Source organism: Peromyscus californicus, unplaced genomic scaffold (assembly GCF_007827085.1).
Source record: "Peromyscus californicus insignis strain IS unplaced genomic scaffold, ASM782708v3 Scaffold_9__1_contigs__length_137607984, whole genome shotgun sequence".
In the NCBI taxonomy this organism is placed as follows: Eukaryota; Metazoa; Chordata; class Mammalia; order Rodentia; family Cricetidae; genus Peromyscus; species Peromyscus californicus.
In genome coordinates, this window is record NW_026294617.1 from 17988614 (window position 1) to 18003343 (window position 14730).

The 14730-nt window shown below is 33.8% G+C and overlaps 1 protein-coding gene across 5 annotated transcripts in view; it reads left to right on the plus strand.

The window, feature by feature from the left end:
* The window catches only part of Bltp1 (bridge-like lipid transfer protein family member 1), a 179685-nt gene that overhangs the window by 33323 nt on the left and 131632 nt on the right, over positions 1-14730 (plus strand). For all 5 annotated transcript variants that reach the window (XM_052732130.1, XM_052732126.1, XM_052732129.1 and 2 more), the window contains exons 14-20: positions 3269-3360; positions 5536-5653; positions 9802-9957; positions 10626-10723; positions 11991-12169; positions 12309-12415; positions 13343-13551. In XM_052732130.1, the coding sequence (XP_052588090.1) occupies positions 3269-3360; positions 5536-5653; positions 9802-9957; positions 10626-10723; positions 11991-12169; positions 12309-12415; positions 13343-13551 (959 nt within the window). The remainder of the gene's footprint in view (positions 1-3268; positions 3361-5535; positions 5654-9801; positions 9958-10625; positions 10724-11990; positions 12170-12308; positions 12416-13342; positions 13552-14730) is intronic.

Below are 14730 nucleotides of genomic sequence, written 5' to 3' on the forward strand. Positions count from 1 at the left end.
AGTAACTCATTCTACTCTCAACTTCTGTAAGCTCGGTATTTATTTTTTATTCTTTTAGGTTGCATACATTAATGAGATCACTAATAAGATCACATCTTTTTTTGTGTCTTGCTTATTTCCCTTGACATAATGACTTTCATTTTGAGCCATTTTATCACAGATGATAGGATTTCATCTTTTTTTTTTTTTTAACGTTTCACATATGTACCACATTTTTTTGTACGTTAATCAGTTAATGGATACCATATTTAGTTTGTTTTCAGAGCATGACTTTTGTGAATGGTGCTGCAGTGAACATTGGCACTCAGATGGCTCTTCAGCATATGTATTTCATTGTCTTTGGAGATATACCCAATAATGGGGTTGCTGGATTATGTGATGGTTTTATTTGTAATTTTTTTTGACGTATCCATGAGCAGATGAGAGAATAGTTTTAAATTTTAATGTACCTGTAGCTTAAGTTATTACATAATTATTTGAGTATCTAGAGAGAACAATTTTTGACTTGTTTGGTGTTGTAATTCTGTATTTTTATTGTGTTGTGTACATCTCTTGTAGGACTGAACATAATTTGCTTAATATTTTTCTAGTTAGATTTTGGTACTGTGAGAGTAGATGCTGTATCATTCACAAGTCTAGTACTGACCTTGACTCCTGGGATTTGAACAGTAATTGTTTGATAAATAGGCTTAAATTTTTTAGGGTATAATGTTAGTAGATTTTTTTTTCATAGAATAAAATGGGTACTTAGAACAGTGTAATTGTGAGAAAGAAAAAAAAACAGTGCATACTTAAAATATTAAATAATTCTCTTACAGCTTCAATTTCTTCTGAGCTACTATAAATCATTGCATATTTGAAATCTGGGCAGTTAATCAGTAACATGAATAAATGCTTTTGGTTAAATTTTGCTTTTTTATTCCCATCTTAGTATATTTGTGACTGAGGAGAGTTAAGATAAAATTGTGGTGTACTTAATCACTTTCTTGAGAGTAAGGAGAATAGTAATGTTCTCTTATGTTAAGACCATTAAATAGCAATGATCACTGTCCTTAATTTTATTTCTTCATATTTTATTTAGCTCTCCTATCTTGTTTCTGTCACCTATATTGGTGCTACTATATAAAGAGAGAAAAAGAGATTGACTTGTTTCTTATATTTACATAAAAGTATCTGGACTTTCATGTTTAAATAATCCATTGAAACAGTGACTGAGGATGGCATAATACATACCCCCGCCCAACTCTAGGTCCTTTTTTTGTGAAGAACTAACCATTGCATTAGCTAGCTTTAAAATAATAATCATGTGAGGCCATGAAGGAGAGAGCTGAGATTCTCTAGCATTGCCTGATTCATAGGAGTTATTTGGTAAGAAAAGTCTGTTAGAAGTATCTTAATTACAATGTATCACAGGGGAGAAAGGAAGTTGGAGGTTGTGCAAAATTAATAATGGTTCAAATATGGGAATGCTTCAGCCTTTTACATTGATGTTACAGGGGCTAGAGAGATGTCTCCACAGTTAAAAGCACTTGTCCCTGTTTTGGTTCCCAGTACCACATGGTGGCTTACAAGTATCTATAACACTCTCTCTGGCTTCTGAGGGCACCATGCACACTTGTGGTATGCATACATACAGACAGGCAAAGTACTTCCAAAATAAAATCTTTAAGTTGATAGTCTTAGTGTTTCTATTGCTGCAATGAAACATGATGACCAGAAAGAAAACTGGGGAAGAAAGGGTTTAATTGGCTTACATTTCCATATTGCTAAGGAAGTCAGGACAGGAACTCAAACAGGGTAGGAATCTGGAGGCAGGAGCTTGATGCAGGGGCTGTGGAAGAGTGCTGCTTACTGGCTTGCTCCCTGTGGCTTTTGCTCAGCTTGCTTTCTTATAAGAACACAGGACCACAGCCCAGGGATGGCACCACCCACAGTGGGCTGGGCCCTCCCACATCAATTGCTAATTAAGAAAATACCTTACAGCTGGATCTTATGGAGGCATTTTTCTCAATTGGGGTTCTCCTTTCAGATAACTCTAGCTTGTGTCAAATTGACCTAAGAGTAGCCTGCACAGTAATGCACATAGTAAGCATTCTTATGTCATTTTACAGTGTATAACTATTGTTCAAATGTTGGCACATTGAGATAAGTGGGCCACCTGAGGACTGAGGAATCAGTATCCCAGGCACTTATATGGTAGAATGAGAGAACTAATTCTCCCAGGTTATCCTCTGACCTCAACACAGACATATACCCAAATGAATAAAATGTAATAAAATTTGTCAAAAGGATTTGGTGGATTTTAAGATGACTTTGCGGAGCTACAAATGGATTTAGGCATCATGAAAAAAACAATTCCAGACACACAGAAGCCTAAAATATTTTTCAAATTCAGATGTTTGGGATGGGAAAGAAAGCCTATAGCAGAGTGTGTGGTGGACTAGTTATAAAACTTTTAGAATAATAGCATACAGCTAGTGTTCTTACAAAAAGGAGCCCATTAAGAAAGGAAATGACATTTTAAACGTTCCTACTTGTGCTGAGAATGGTCTTTATTGATGTGAAAGTGTCATTCATTGTAGGAGAAATAGATGATATTTGGCAACTGTCCTTATACAGGGAGTAGTTGAAAAAAGTGATGAAAAAATACATACTTGAGTCAGTGGATAAATAAAAAGTATGGGGCTTGTGTTAATAGTTGAAAAGCATTACTTAGAGCATAAGCATATGCAGCTAATCCTCATGTCCATGGGCTTTGCACCTATAATCTCAAGCAATTGCTATATGAAAATATTTAAGTAAAGTTGAGTTTGTACTGTATACTTTTTCCTTGTCATTCCCTAAACAATACTATTTAATGGTTATTACATAGTGTTTAATTTGTATTAAATATTAATTATAAGTAATGTGGGATAATTTGACATGTGGAGAATATATGAAATAATGTGAAATACTTTGACATTTCACATAAAGGTCTTGAGCTTCATAGATTTTGGTTTAAGTGTGGGATTTTGGAACCATCCCATATGGATATTGAGAGACCTCTGTGGGTTCACACTCAAAATCAAACCAGAGTAGATAACATATGGTGAAGATGTTTTCTCAAAGTTGCCTAATCTGAAAAGGATCCTTGTTACATTTGCAAGCTCTCTTTCACTGAAGTATACCTAAGCTGTTTCTCAGGGATCTCTTTTTTGAGTAGTTCTACAAAAACCTAAATTGTATAGTTTTTATTCTGGTTCTTACATTTTGTATTTTTATTTACTAGGTTATACCCCTGCAATTAAAGGACAACTATTACATGTTGATGCTACTACCAGCATGCAATATCGGACCCTTCTAGAAGCAGAAATGTTAGCAGTAAGCCTAAATATATGATATGCATTCTTTTAGTAGATATAGATTTGGCTTTAATTTTCCAGTGTAAAATTAAAAAATAATTATCTGTTTTCTTATTTAAGAACTGCCAAGTAAGTACTCTAGTGATACCATACTTGGGAAGAGAAGTAGATTCCCAATGGTGTGTACTGCCTGTGGGATTCCTTTATTGCTCTGCTTCTTTCTTTCTTTCTTTTTTTTGAGATAGAGTTTCTCTGTGTAACAGCCTTGGCTGTCCTGGAACTTGCTTTGTAGACCAGGCTGGCCTCGAACTCACAGAGAACCACCTTCCTCTACCTCCCAAGTGCTGGGATTAAAGGTGTACATCACCACTGCCCCCTGCCCAGCTTATTGCTCTGGTTCTAATATGTAGGAAGTAAGTAGAAGGCCCCAAAAGTTGTTAGAATGTTATTTTTAAACTACATGTGTTTTTCCTAAATTATAAGTAATAATTTGTGAGTGCATGTTCTGGCCCTATTGGATTTTCTCTCAGAGCTTAACTAATTTTGTCTTTTGTCTAAGTCAGTGACTTAAGTTTAAAGGAAAAAAATCTTGATGGTACCCTGGATTTCTTGACAGTGCTTATAGTTTAAATTTCAGATTAAGATACTCGTTAATCTGTCACTTAAAAAAAAGAAGGCAGTAACAACAACAACAACAAAACCCACTATGTAGACTGGTTGGTATTCACAGAAAATTCCTTTATAAAAAGATGATGTCATAAGGTTCTTAATTACTTGTCTTAAGCCAACATCATACATATAACCTACAAGTAAATTAAGAAAATTTCACAATTACTAAGAAAAACCCATATATGTGTATTGATTATAATCCTCTATGACAGCATTCACAAATAGTCAGGTATGTTGGTTTAGCCTGAGAGTCTCTGTGTAGTCTTTTCTGTTGGTATGAGTTAAGTTGATGCCATCATAGTTGGAAAAGAAACAAAACTTATTTTTGGAGCATTCGTATTTCATAACTAAAAACATGTGAATAATATAAAAGTACTACAGAAAATTTTTTATTATATAAAATGTAGTATTAAAATCTATCAAAATCAGTATTACTTACAGTTTAGCACTCATTAGAATTCTCAAGCTATTGCTGATAAATGAGGCCATGTTAAAACATTGCTGCTCCTAGGCAGGCAGCTTTTTCCTTTGCAGAAATTCCAGGATCAGGTTGTATGATGGTATGCATGATATTTCACCCTCCTTCCATTATCAGAGGAGGAATTAGGTAGTTTGCTGGTGTGTGTTGCTGAAACTAAAGCATGAGTCTTTGTTCTCAGAGAATTTCGACCCTATCAAAGCTTAGTATTTCAAAGATCTGAGTATTGACCAGGAATACTGATATTTTGCTACAGCAGTTTTGGTTTTTTTTAACTTACTTTTTATTTTCTCCCTCATATATTACATCCCAACCAAAGTTTCCACTCCCTCTTCTCCAAGTTCCTTCCCTGCAACCCACATTTCCTCCATTTCCCTTCAGAAAAGGGCAGGCCTCCCAAGAACATCAACCAAACATGGTATAACAAGTTGCAATAAGAGTAGGCACATCCCCTCAATATTAAGGCTGGATGAGGCAACCCAGTAGGAGGAAAAGAATTCCAAAAGCAGGTGAAAAAGTCAGAGACAGCCCCTGCTCCCATTGTTAGGAGTGCCATAAGAACAGCAAGCTACTCAACCTAACATATGCAGAGGACCTAGCTCAGACCCATGTAGGCTCCCTGATTGTCATTTCAGTCTCAGTGAGTCCCTATAAACCCTGTTTAGTTGATTCTGTGGACTGTTTTCTTGTGTCTTGAATCTTCTGGCTTGTACAATCCTTCTTTGCCCTCTTCTGCAGGATTCCCCAAGCTCTGCCTAAGGTTTGGCTGTGGGTCTCTGCATCTGCTCCCATCAATTGCTGGATGAAGCTTCTCTGATGACAATTTTGCTAGGCTCCGGTGTAGAAATATAGCAGAGTATTATTTGAATCATTTCATTGACTTCTTTTTTTCTTGTTTTTATTTTGCTGTTTGTGCTATAGCAGTTTTAAGACACCTTCTGTTCAGCTCAGTGGGAAAATAAGTTTTAATTACTCATTAGTGTGTGTGACTTCATTTCCAATGCCGCTAGCATTATCACATTTTAAGCTCTAACATTTATTTTGCAGTTTCACATCAATGCCAGCTACCCCAGAATTTGGAACATGCCACAGACATGGCAGTGTGAATTAGAGGTTTATAAAGCCACCTACCACTTCATCTTTGCACAGAAGAACTTTTTTACAGGTATTTTCTGGACAGCCCTTGCTCCCATTGTTAGGAATCCTGCAAGCAGACCAAGTTACACAACTGTCACATATATGTAGAGGGCTTAGGTTGGTCCCATGTAGGCTCCTTGGTTGTCAGTTCAGACTCTGTGAGCTCCTGAGTCCAGCAGTGATTCTTACACCTTTTATAACAAGATAAAATAGTTCTTCAGAGATTTGGATGTGGGGCAGAGCTTTATCATAAATATAATGCTCCAAGAGTAAAAGCTGACAAACAAAGGTAGAAACTGAAGCCTCTGGTAGAAATAATTAAATTGGCTTATATTGTTATGATGGGGGGAGAGGAAGACAATAATGGAATGATACAAAGCTCTAATACCAACTGATTGACATTTTATAGGATGTTACATAACAGCTTAGTTCCAAAGTAAGTTATTGATGTGTTTTTTCAGATTAATTTTTAACTTACTGTCTTTAAAATTTTTAAATTTCTTGCACAAATGAAGAAGGTCGTAAAGAAAGTGCTTCATTTTTCTAATCACAGTATTTGATAAGACCATATCTGGTAATGTGAGCAGCTTTTGATCTAAGGAAAAAAATGCTATTAAAATGCAAGTGCATGTTGCAGATGTTAATAAAATATTTTTGGCAATCACTATTGTACCGTAGTCTTCTATAAGACAGAGTTGCTTCTTGCTGTGTGACTGCCAACATTCACAGTAGATCTCTTGCTGTAGCAGTCCTCCTTGTCTGTCTTACTACCACTGTGTTGGTTGGTGATGTCATAGGGCCTTTTGAGTAAGTATTTAATTTTCATCTTTCGTGGATCCATTTGACCTCTCATTTGAACAGAGATTTCTGTTAAACAGTTTGAAGTTATTGTCTCTTGTAGTGGAAACTTAATAATTAAGTTTCTGTTATGTATGTAAAAATATTTTTCACCCCAATTCTTAATATTTATCAGTAAAGATATCATAGGAGCTGGTGTAGAGACAATATTACATGATATTATAAAATTTCAAGTAAGGTTTTAAAATCTAAGATTTATTAAAGTAGAAATGAGCTGTTTGTACCATTTCAGTTACTACTGAAGAAAAACTTACAGTAAGATTTGTTAAAAATTGGCAAATAAATTTATTTAGAAGCTACATTCATTTCCTGAGATATGAGACCATTCACATTTCTGTTTTATACCAATTTCATTTTAGGCTTTTAACCAATGTAAGTATATGATAGATAAATGCTTCTACTAGACATTCCAAGCCTCATAATAATTTAAAACAAATACTAAGTATGATTTTTGCCCACAGAGCACTTATGGACATATCACTTACGGTTTTTGTCTTGTTTGGAATTACTAATCTCAAGTACATTGATAGACACACTAGACATAAAATGAAACAATGCCAAACAGTATTTATGTTCAGGTAGAGTAAACTGTGGTGCTAGCACTGCATCTAAGATGGAAGGACATCAGAAATCACTACCATCTGAAGCCATTCGGGGAAAATAAGGAAGCGTTATTAATGGTGGAAATGGCCTTTATAAAATGAGCCTTGGTGTAATATGTTCAGTATGAGTTACATAACATTTTGGCATGTACAAAGTACATTAATTTCTATCTTCTTCACACAACTATAAAAAGGTAATAGTATTATTTGTCTCTGAGTTAACAATTAGAAACTTGAAGCATAGAATTATTGAAGCATATGTAGATGAGACATTTAAGATTAGTGTTTAGACTTCAGACTTCTTGTTTTCTGTAGTACCTGCCTTTAAAAATGGTTGTTTTCCTTTCACAGAAAGGATATGAATGACAGTGTAGTTATTACTTGATATCCATAGGTCATTGGTTCCTTGTGGATACAAAATCTGTAGATGCTCAATGCCTTCTATGAAATGGTATGGTTCTAGCATATAGATTGTATATCCTCCTGTGTACTTCCATTCATCTGCAAGTTCCTTAAAATACTTATCACAGTATGGATATTTCACAAAAAATGACTTGTATATTTAAGGAATAATAACAGGAAAATGTGTGCATGTTTAGTTCTTACACAAAGAAAAACATTTTCAACCCATGGTTGATTGAATCTATGGTTATGGAGACATGACTATATTAGTTTCAGACAGGATATGTAGTTTGAGTAGGAATGCTGAATTTATTAATGAGAAAAATGAAGTCAGCCTAGAAATGATGAATTATATTGTGAAATTGATTACTTTCAGGGATGAATTTTGAAGGAATAAAACTTAAAGAAAAGAATAGAGTCAGGCTCCTTCAAGAGACTGGGATTTAGAACTGAAGTTTAAGTATCTCCTTGAATGTTTTCCCTGCATAATTCTGTTTTTGAGGACAATATCTACTTTTGTAAAACAGGGAAGAAGATAACTGTTTGGGAGTGGGGATGGAAGTGGAGATGTTTGTATGTATGCAGCCATAATGAAGTTTGTATACATGGGATGTCTGCCTCTATAGTTTTGGTATAATCACTTCCTTTGTTAGAAAATGAAACATTGAGTGTATGTGTACGTTTTGATGGTAAGCGTAGGTATGATAAGAGGTGGCTACCCACTGTAATGTTTAAATGAAATAAAGGTATATTTAAAGTAAATTTTATACACTAGAATTTTCTTTTTCTATTAATAGGAAAAGTTACTACTTACATACCTTTTATTTTATTTTTACATCTTATTAATGAAATTACAGTTAAGATTGACATTTATTAAGTCAGAATTTTATCTCTTTAATATATGTGGATTGCAGCTAATTTTTAAATGAACTTATATGATACATTTATGACTGCTTTCTGTAATTATTCTGACTCATTTTTTCATTTTAAAGATCCTTTTTAAAAACAAAATGACATTAAATATTTAGGTTTTATTTGTAAATTTCCTTAGAGTATCCTCAATGATAAATGCACTCTATAGAGTGTTTACTTAGTGCCATTTAGTTTTTAAAATGTCACATAAATCATCTCAATTCTCCTAAAAAGTTAGACAAATTGTTTTACACTTAAGTTATATTTTCAAAATCATATTGCTAATAAAATAAAACCAAAATTTAAAGTTATTATGGTCTGATTTCAAAGTCAAACATGTATACCTAATTTCATATACGTGGTACCAGGCTTCTTTGTACTATAAATGTACAAAGATGAATTTGACACCTCTGAGAAAGATGTTGATGACTATATACAGTGCAAACAAATAATAGGAAGACAGAAGAAAAAGTTGTGAGAACTACTGTACAACAGAGCTAGAATTATCATATAGAGAACCTTTACTTCTTAAGTTTAAAAGAAAATTAAGATAACAGAGAGAAACAGACTAAATGTATAAACACAAACTTAAAAGCAGCAATTAGGAACTGATGCAATGCTTCCACATGCTGCATAAGCCTGATAATCTGAGTTTGAATCCTGTCACCTGTGTAAAGGTGAGAGGAGAAAACTGACTCCACAAACTTATCCTCATATGTACATTACAGCATGCTTATGGCCTGACACCTATATCACACACAATAGTAATAATAAATACAAAATTTTAAAGCACTTTTTAAAAGCAACAATTCAAGCATAACACATAAACAGTGACAATTGTTTTTAACTTTTAAGATGACTGCATCTGTTTATTTCATTGCAGTCCCATAGTCTAGAACAGAGACTGTCATCTAATAGGTACTCAGCAGATATTTATTTCATGAACAAATATGAAAGATGTTCATCTGTATTTAAAATTAGTGGTGTTTCTTTTCTTTTTTCTTTCTGTTTATTTATTTATTTTTCCTATTTTTAAGACAAGGTCTCACTATGCACCTTGGCTGGCCTGGAACTCACCTGCCTTGACCTCCTGAGTGCTAGGATTAAAGGGGTTCACCGCCGTGCTTAGCTGTATTTATTATTAAGAAAGTTTATTAAAGTGAGGTATTTTTCACTTATAGCAAGCCCCTCATGCCTCCCAATTAACAGATAGGTAGAAATAAACATAATAAGAAGAGGAGTCAAAGAAGTAAGTTTGCAGATATAAAGATTCTTTTTTTTTTAAATTTACAAAATTATTTTTGATAACTAGGATGTGTGTGTGTGTGTGTGTGTGTGTGTGTGTGTGTGTGTGTGTACAATGTAATACATGTTAATTTTACTTTTTGTTCTCTATTTTTAGATCTGATTCAAGACTGGTCTAGTGATAATGCTCCAGATATTTTTTCATTTGTTCCATACACATGGAATTTTAAAATCATGTTTCATCAATTTGAAATGATTTGGGCTGCCAATCAACATAACTGGATTGATTGTTCCACTAAACAGCAGGAAAATGGTAAGAATGCTACAAGTTTGGTCAATCTACTCATTAAGATGTGCCAACAAAAATAAATGTTAAAATACAGTGGATTTCCTCCCTCCCTTCTTTCCTGTTTACTGAAAATCAGACAGTGTGCCTTTACAGTCTGTCTCTTAAGACAAAAATTTGTTAGGTGTCTGTGGTGATCGAGCCCTCAGGCTTTTGCAGAAAAAGTAAGCTCCCTTCTAGCTACAAGATAAATTTATTGTCCCGTTAGTGCCTGCCTCCTCAGTAGGTAGGTCAGACCAAATTATATACGTGGTGCAAAGGTTTCCTACCCCCTAAAAATTTATGAGTCAAAAACTCTCTTTGTTTTTGATATTGAAAGCTCTTTTCTTCACCCTGATACGCTCATCCCCATCCCAGTGCTACACATGGTGAATATTTCTCCTAGGGCAATTCTGTCTTCAGGTCTACAACTCCTAGTTGTCTCATGACAGCCTTTATCCATGAATCTGCTTCTCTTTTCTTTCCCTTATAGCAACTGGAGTTGATTTTCCTCTATTATCTTCTGAGACGATTTCATAATTGCTTTTAGATTTTTATGTTTACATACAGTTCATTTTATTTAGGTATACGTTTGATGTAGTTTTGCCATTTAAATTTTGTTGACATTAAAGTATATTTACTATTTCTTTTTATAGTATATTTGGCAGCCTGTGGGGAAACATTGAACATTGACTTTTCTTTGCCTTTTACGGACTTTGTTCCAGCTACATGCAATACCAGATTCTCCTTAAGAGTACGTATAATTGGATGTATTGTTTATTCCAGAGGTTTGATGTCCCAGAGCTTCTGTGGGCTCTTGTCCATCCCACTGCTCCCATGAGAGTGTAGCATCCTTCAGTGACTAGTAGTTTTAGTGTCAGTGTTCCTCCTCTGTCCATCTTGACAGCCCCAAGAAATTGACCTGAGAAAATGACAAATTATTTTCTTAGAATTCATTTCTAATCTCTTTAATCTTTTTTTTGTTTGAACTCCTTCCACCTGTAACATACGGTAAACACATTTTATGCTTTCTTGTACTTGATTTCTAGGTAAACCATAAACTCAGAGATTAGCCTTAAGTGCTTTTCTTCACTATATCTAAAAGGTAGCAATTATGTACTTCTAAGCTCAAAATTTTGTGATATATCTAATATTAAATTATGGGTAATCATTACCAATCATAATATTATTTGAATCATAGTAGCAAGAATGGCAGTAATAAAAGGAGCAGCTAACACCTTTTAATCCCTTTTAAATATGCCTAGTAACTCATTTAGTTCTCAAAAAGCCTTCTTGATTTAGTTACCTGCATTTGTATCTTAGAAAACTGAAATGTATTTGGGCATGATGCCTGTAATTCTAGTATTCAGGACCCAGAAGCAGGAAGATCACAAATTGAGGAGAATCTGAGCTACTTAGACCCATCCCAGGGAAGCTAGGAGGAAGGAAGCAAAAGAATTGGGAAGCAGCTTATGTAAAATTTCATGTGGCTAGTGAGTTGCTAAGTTGGAATTTGAACTCTGCCAATGTAGTTTCGGGTGCAGCATTTTTTTAACCACTGTATTCTACTATGTTATTTGCTGAGAAACTAGGCATTGAAATAAGTGAAGAATAGAGGATCCATACAAAAAAGTGAAACCCAACCAATGTCTAGTGGTTAAGCTATTTTAAAAGTTACGAAAATTGTAGAAGCTATTCTCCTGATCCCATATTAGAGTTTTGATTTTCTTAAATTGAGTATCATGTAATATCCATAAACAACTATTAAAGATAGTCTTTTTATTGTTACTTGGAAACTGTGCACTGCTTTCTGTAATACCTGTTTTGTACTTTTCAATAAAGATTTAATTTTAGTCATTGTATAATCTTATTCCAGTTATCTGTCTGACTTTTCAGTGTGAAATACACTATTTAAAATTTATCATTTTCAGTTTGTTTTTAAGATCGTATCAATAGATTTAAGTGTAGATAGTGTGCTAGCATATTTATGTACTGATTTTTATTATAATTTTTTTTTTTAGGGAGAAGATGTTGATCTTCATTTATTTCTACCAGATTGCCACCCTAGTAAATATTCATTATTTATGCTGGTAAAGAATTGTCACCCAAATAAAATGGTTCCTGAAACTGGTATTCCTGCTGAGTGTCAGAGTGGCCAGAAAACAGTTAAACCAAAATGGCGCAATATTACTCAGGAAAAGTAAGGGCATAAAATAGTGGTCTGAGTATTTTGTGCTTATTGGTAGAGAAATTACTTTCAAATAATAAGCATCTACTGTTTTTATACAATTAAAGATTAAGTGTTTAAACAGACTTTTTTTGTTGTTTATATTTGCAAGGGCTGGTTGGGTTGAATGCTGGACTGTCCCAAGTGTCATGCTTACCATTGATTATACCTGGCATCCAATTTATCCACAAAAAGCAGATGAACAGCTAAAACAGTCATGTAAGTGTCTTGAATATCATTTGGGTTTTGAAACAGCTGCTGTTTTAATTGATACTTATCGAAGAGAGAAAAGATAAAATTAATCGACAGGCATATATTCTCAAATACATATGAATTTTATTCTTTTAACTATTTTGGAATAATTATATAATTTTTATTGAGCATTTCCTCTGTATCAAAAACTGAATCAAGTAGTTTCCATACTTACATTACCCCATTTAATCCTTATTAGCACTCTGTGATACAGGTAATATACTTATATTTATTTTAGAGTTAAAGAGATGTATTTTTTCCAAGGTCTACCAAAGTAAAAGCAACAAAGCTGGACTAAAAGTACAGTGCAATATATGGTGTATTTATGACACTAATTGAATGAAATGTTAGTTTTTAATTGCAATTTTACAACTATCCTGTATTCCTGGATTGTCAAAGCTAATTTGCTACATTTCTCAGTATGAAAAAGAACTCAAGAATTAAGTGATTTTACTTTTGTATTTTCCAATTTGTTACATATCAAAGAACAGTTTTCATATTTATTCATACTTTCCAAATCTAATAATGTCACACCTATTTAAATAGCTATTTATGTGAAAACAACTTTAATGCCTTGATATTGTTAGTGCCTAAAAGTGACCTCAAATTATATTTTAGGGATTTATAATGTTTTATGTAATGGGAGCTTTTCATTTATTCTTCTCATAAATTTTAATTTATGCATTTCTTTCCATATCTCAGTGAAATTCTTTCCTTTCTTCATTATTGGTCTTTCAGGTTTGTTTTTTTGTTAAATATTGCAGATACAATATTATGATTATTTGATTTTTATATAAGCATAATGAAATTTCTTACAATTTTCTTGAATTTCTAAAAAGTCATTTTATTTTTTCCTGGAATACTTACCTTACCACCTCGATCAATTTATTCCAGTGTCAGAAATGGAAGAAACAATGCTATCTGTATTAAGGCCGGCCCAGAAAACATCAGAGAGAGTTGTTTCTTCTCCATCTACTTCACCACGTCCGCCTGTTGATCCCTCAGAACTTCCACCTGATAAACTTCATGTAGAAATGGAACTGTCCCCAGATTCTCAGATAACTCTTTATGGACCTCTGTTAAATGCCTTTTTGTGTATAAAGGTATGAAGAAAAAATTTTAAACATGTGCTAAGCAGTGCTAATAGAAAATTAGGGCCATAAGAAACAGCTAGTTGGATGATTTAAATTGTTGTTGAGGTATTACGTTTGTTACTAGACTTTTTTTCCCCAATCCTAGGATTTTTTATTGGAATATTTTTTCTATGTTTGCCCTCCCTGAACTCCTTTAGATCCTCCCTACCTTCCTACAATCCCTACTTTATATTCTTTCTTTCTTTCTCTCTCTCTTTCAAAAAAACAAATGAACAAAACTAGAAACAAACAACAACAAAAAAGAAACACAGCTGACTACTATTCTGTTGTGTAAATTTTTCAGATTTTTATTATTCATTCAACATTTTATGGATAGCTATGCTTTTCTAATTTCTTGCTTTTATTAATAGAGCAGCAGTGGCCATGAATGAACAAGTGTCTCTGTAGAAAGATGTTGAGCCCTTTGGGTATATGCTCAAGAGTAGTATAGCTGGATCTTGAGGTAGATCTGTTCACAGCTTATGAGTAACCACCATGCTGATTTCCATAGTGGTTGTACAAATTTGCACTTGCACCAGCAATGGATGGTTGTTCCCCTTATCTCACATCCTCACCAGCATGAGCTGTTATTTGTTTTATTGATTTTGGTCATTCTGACTGCAATAAGATGAAATCTCAAATAATTTTAATTTGCATTTCCCTAATGGCTGAGAATGTTGAACATGTTTAAAGTGTTTCTCAGCCGTTGTGTTTCATCCTTTGAAAATTGTTTAGTTTTGTACCCCATTTTTTAATTGAGTTGTTTTCTTGATTTACAGCTTTTATAGTTCTTTATAATCTAGACACTAAGCTTCTATCATGTTTGTAATTGTTAAAGATCTTTTTCTATTCTCTTGCCTCCCAATTTGTCTGAATGATGGTCTCCTTTGTCATACAGAAGCTTTTCAGTTTCATAAAGTTCCATTTATTAATTGTTGGTCTTAGTGCCTGTGCTACCAGTGTCCTGTTCAGAAATTTTTTTCCTATGAAAATGAGTACCCTACTTTCTCTTCTATTAGATTCAGGATATCTGGCCTTATGTTGAGGTCCTTGATCATTTGGAGTTGAGTTTTGTGCAGAGTGGTAGATGTGAATCTATTTGCATTCTTCTACATGCAGCCATCCAGTTAGTAGTAGTTGCTAGAGGCA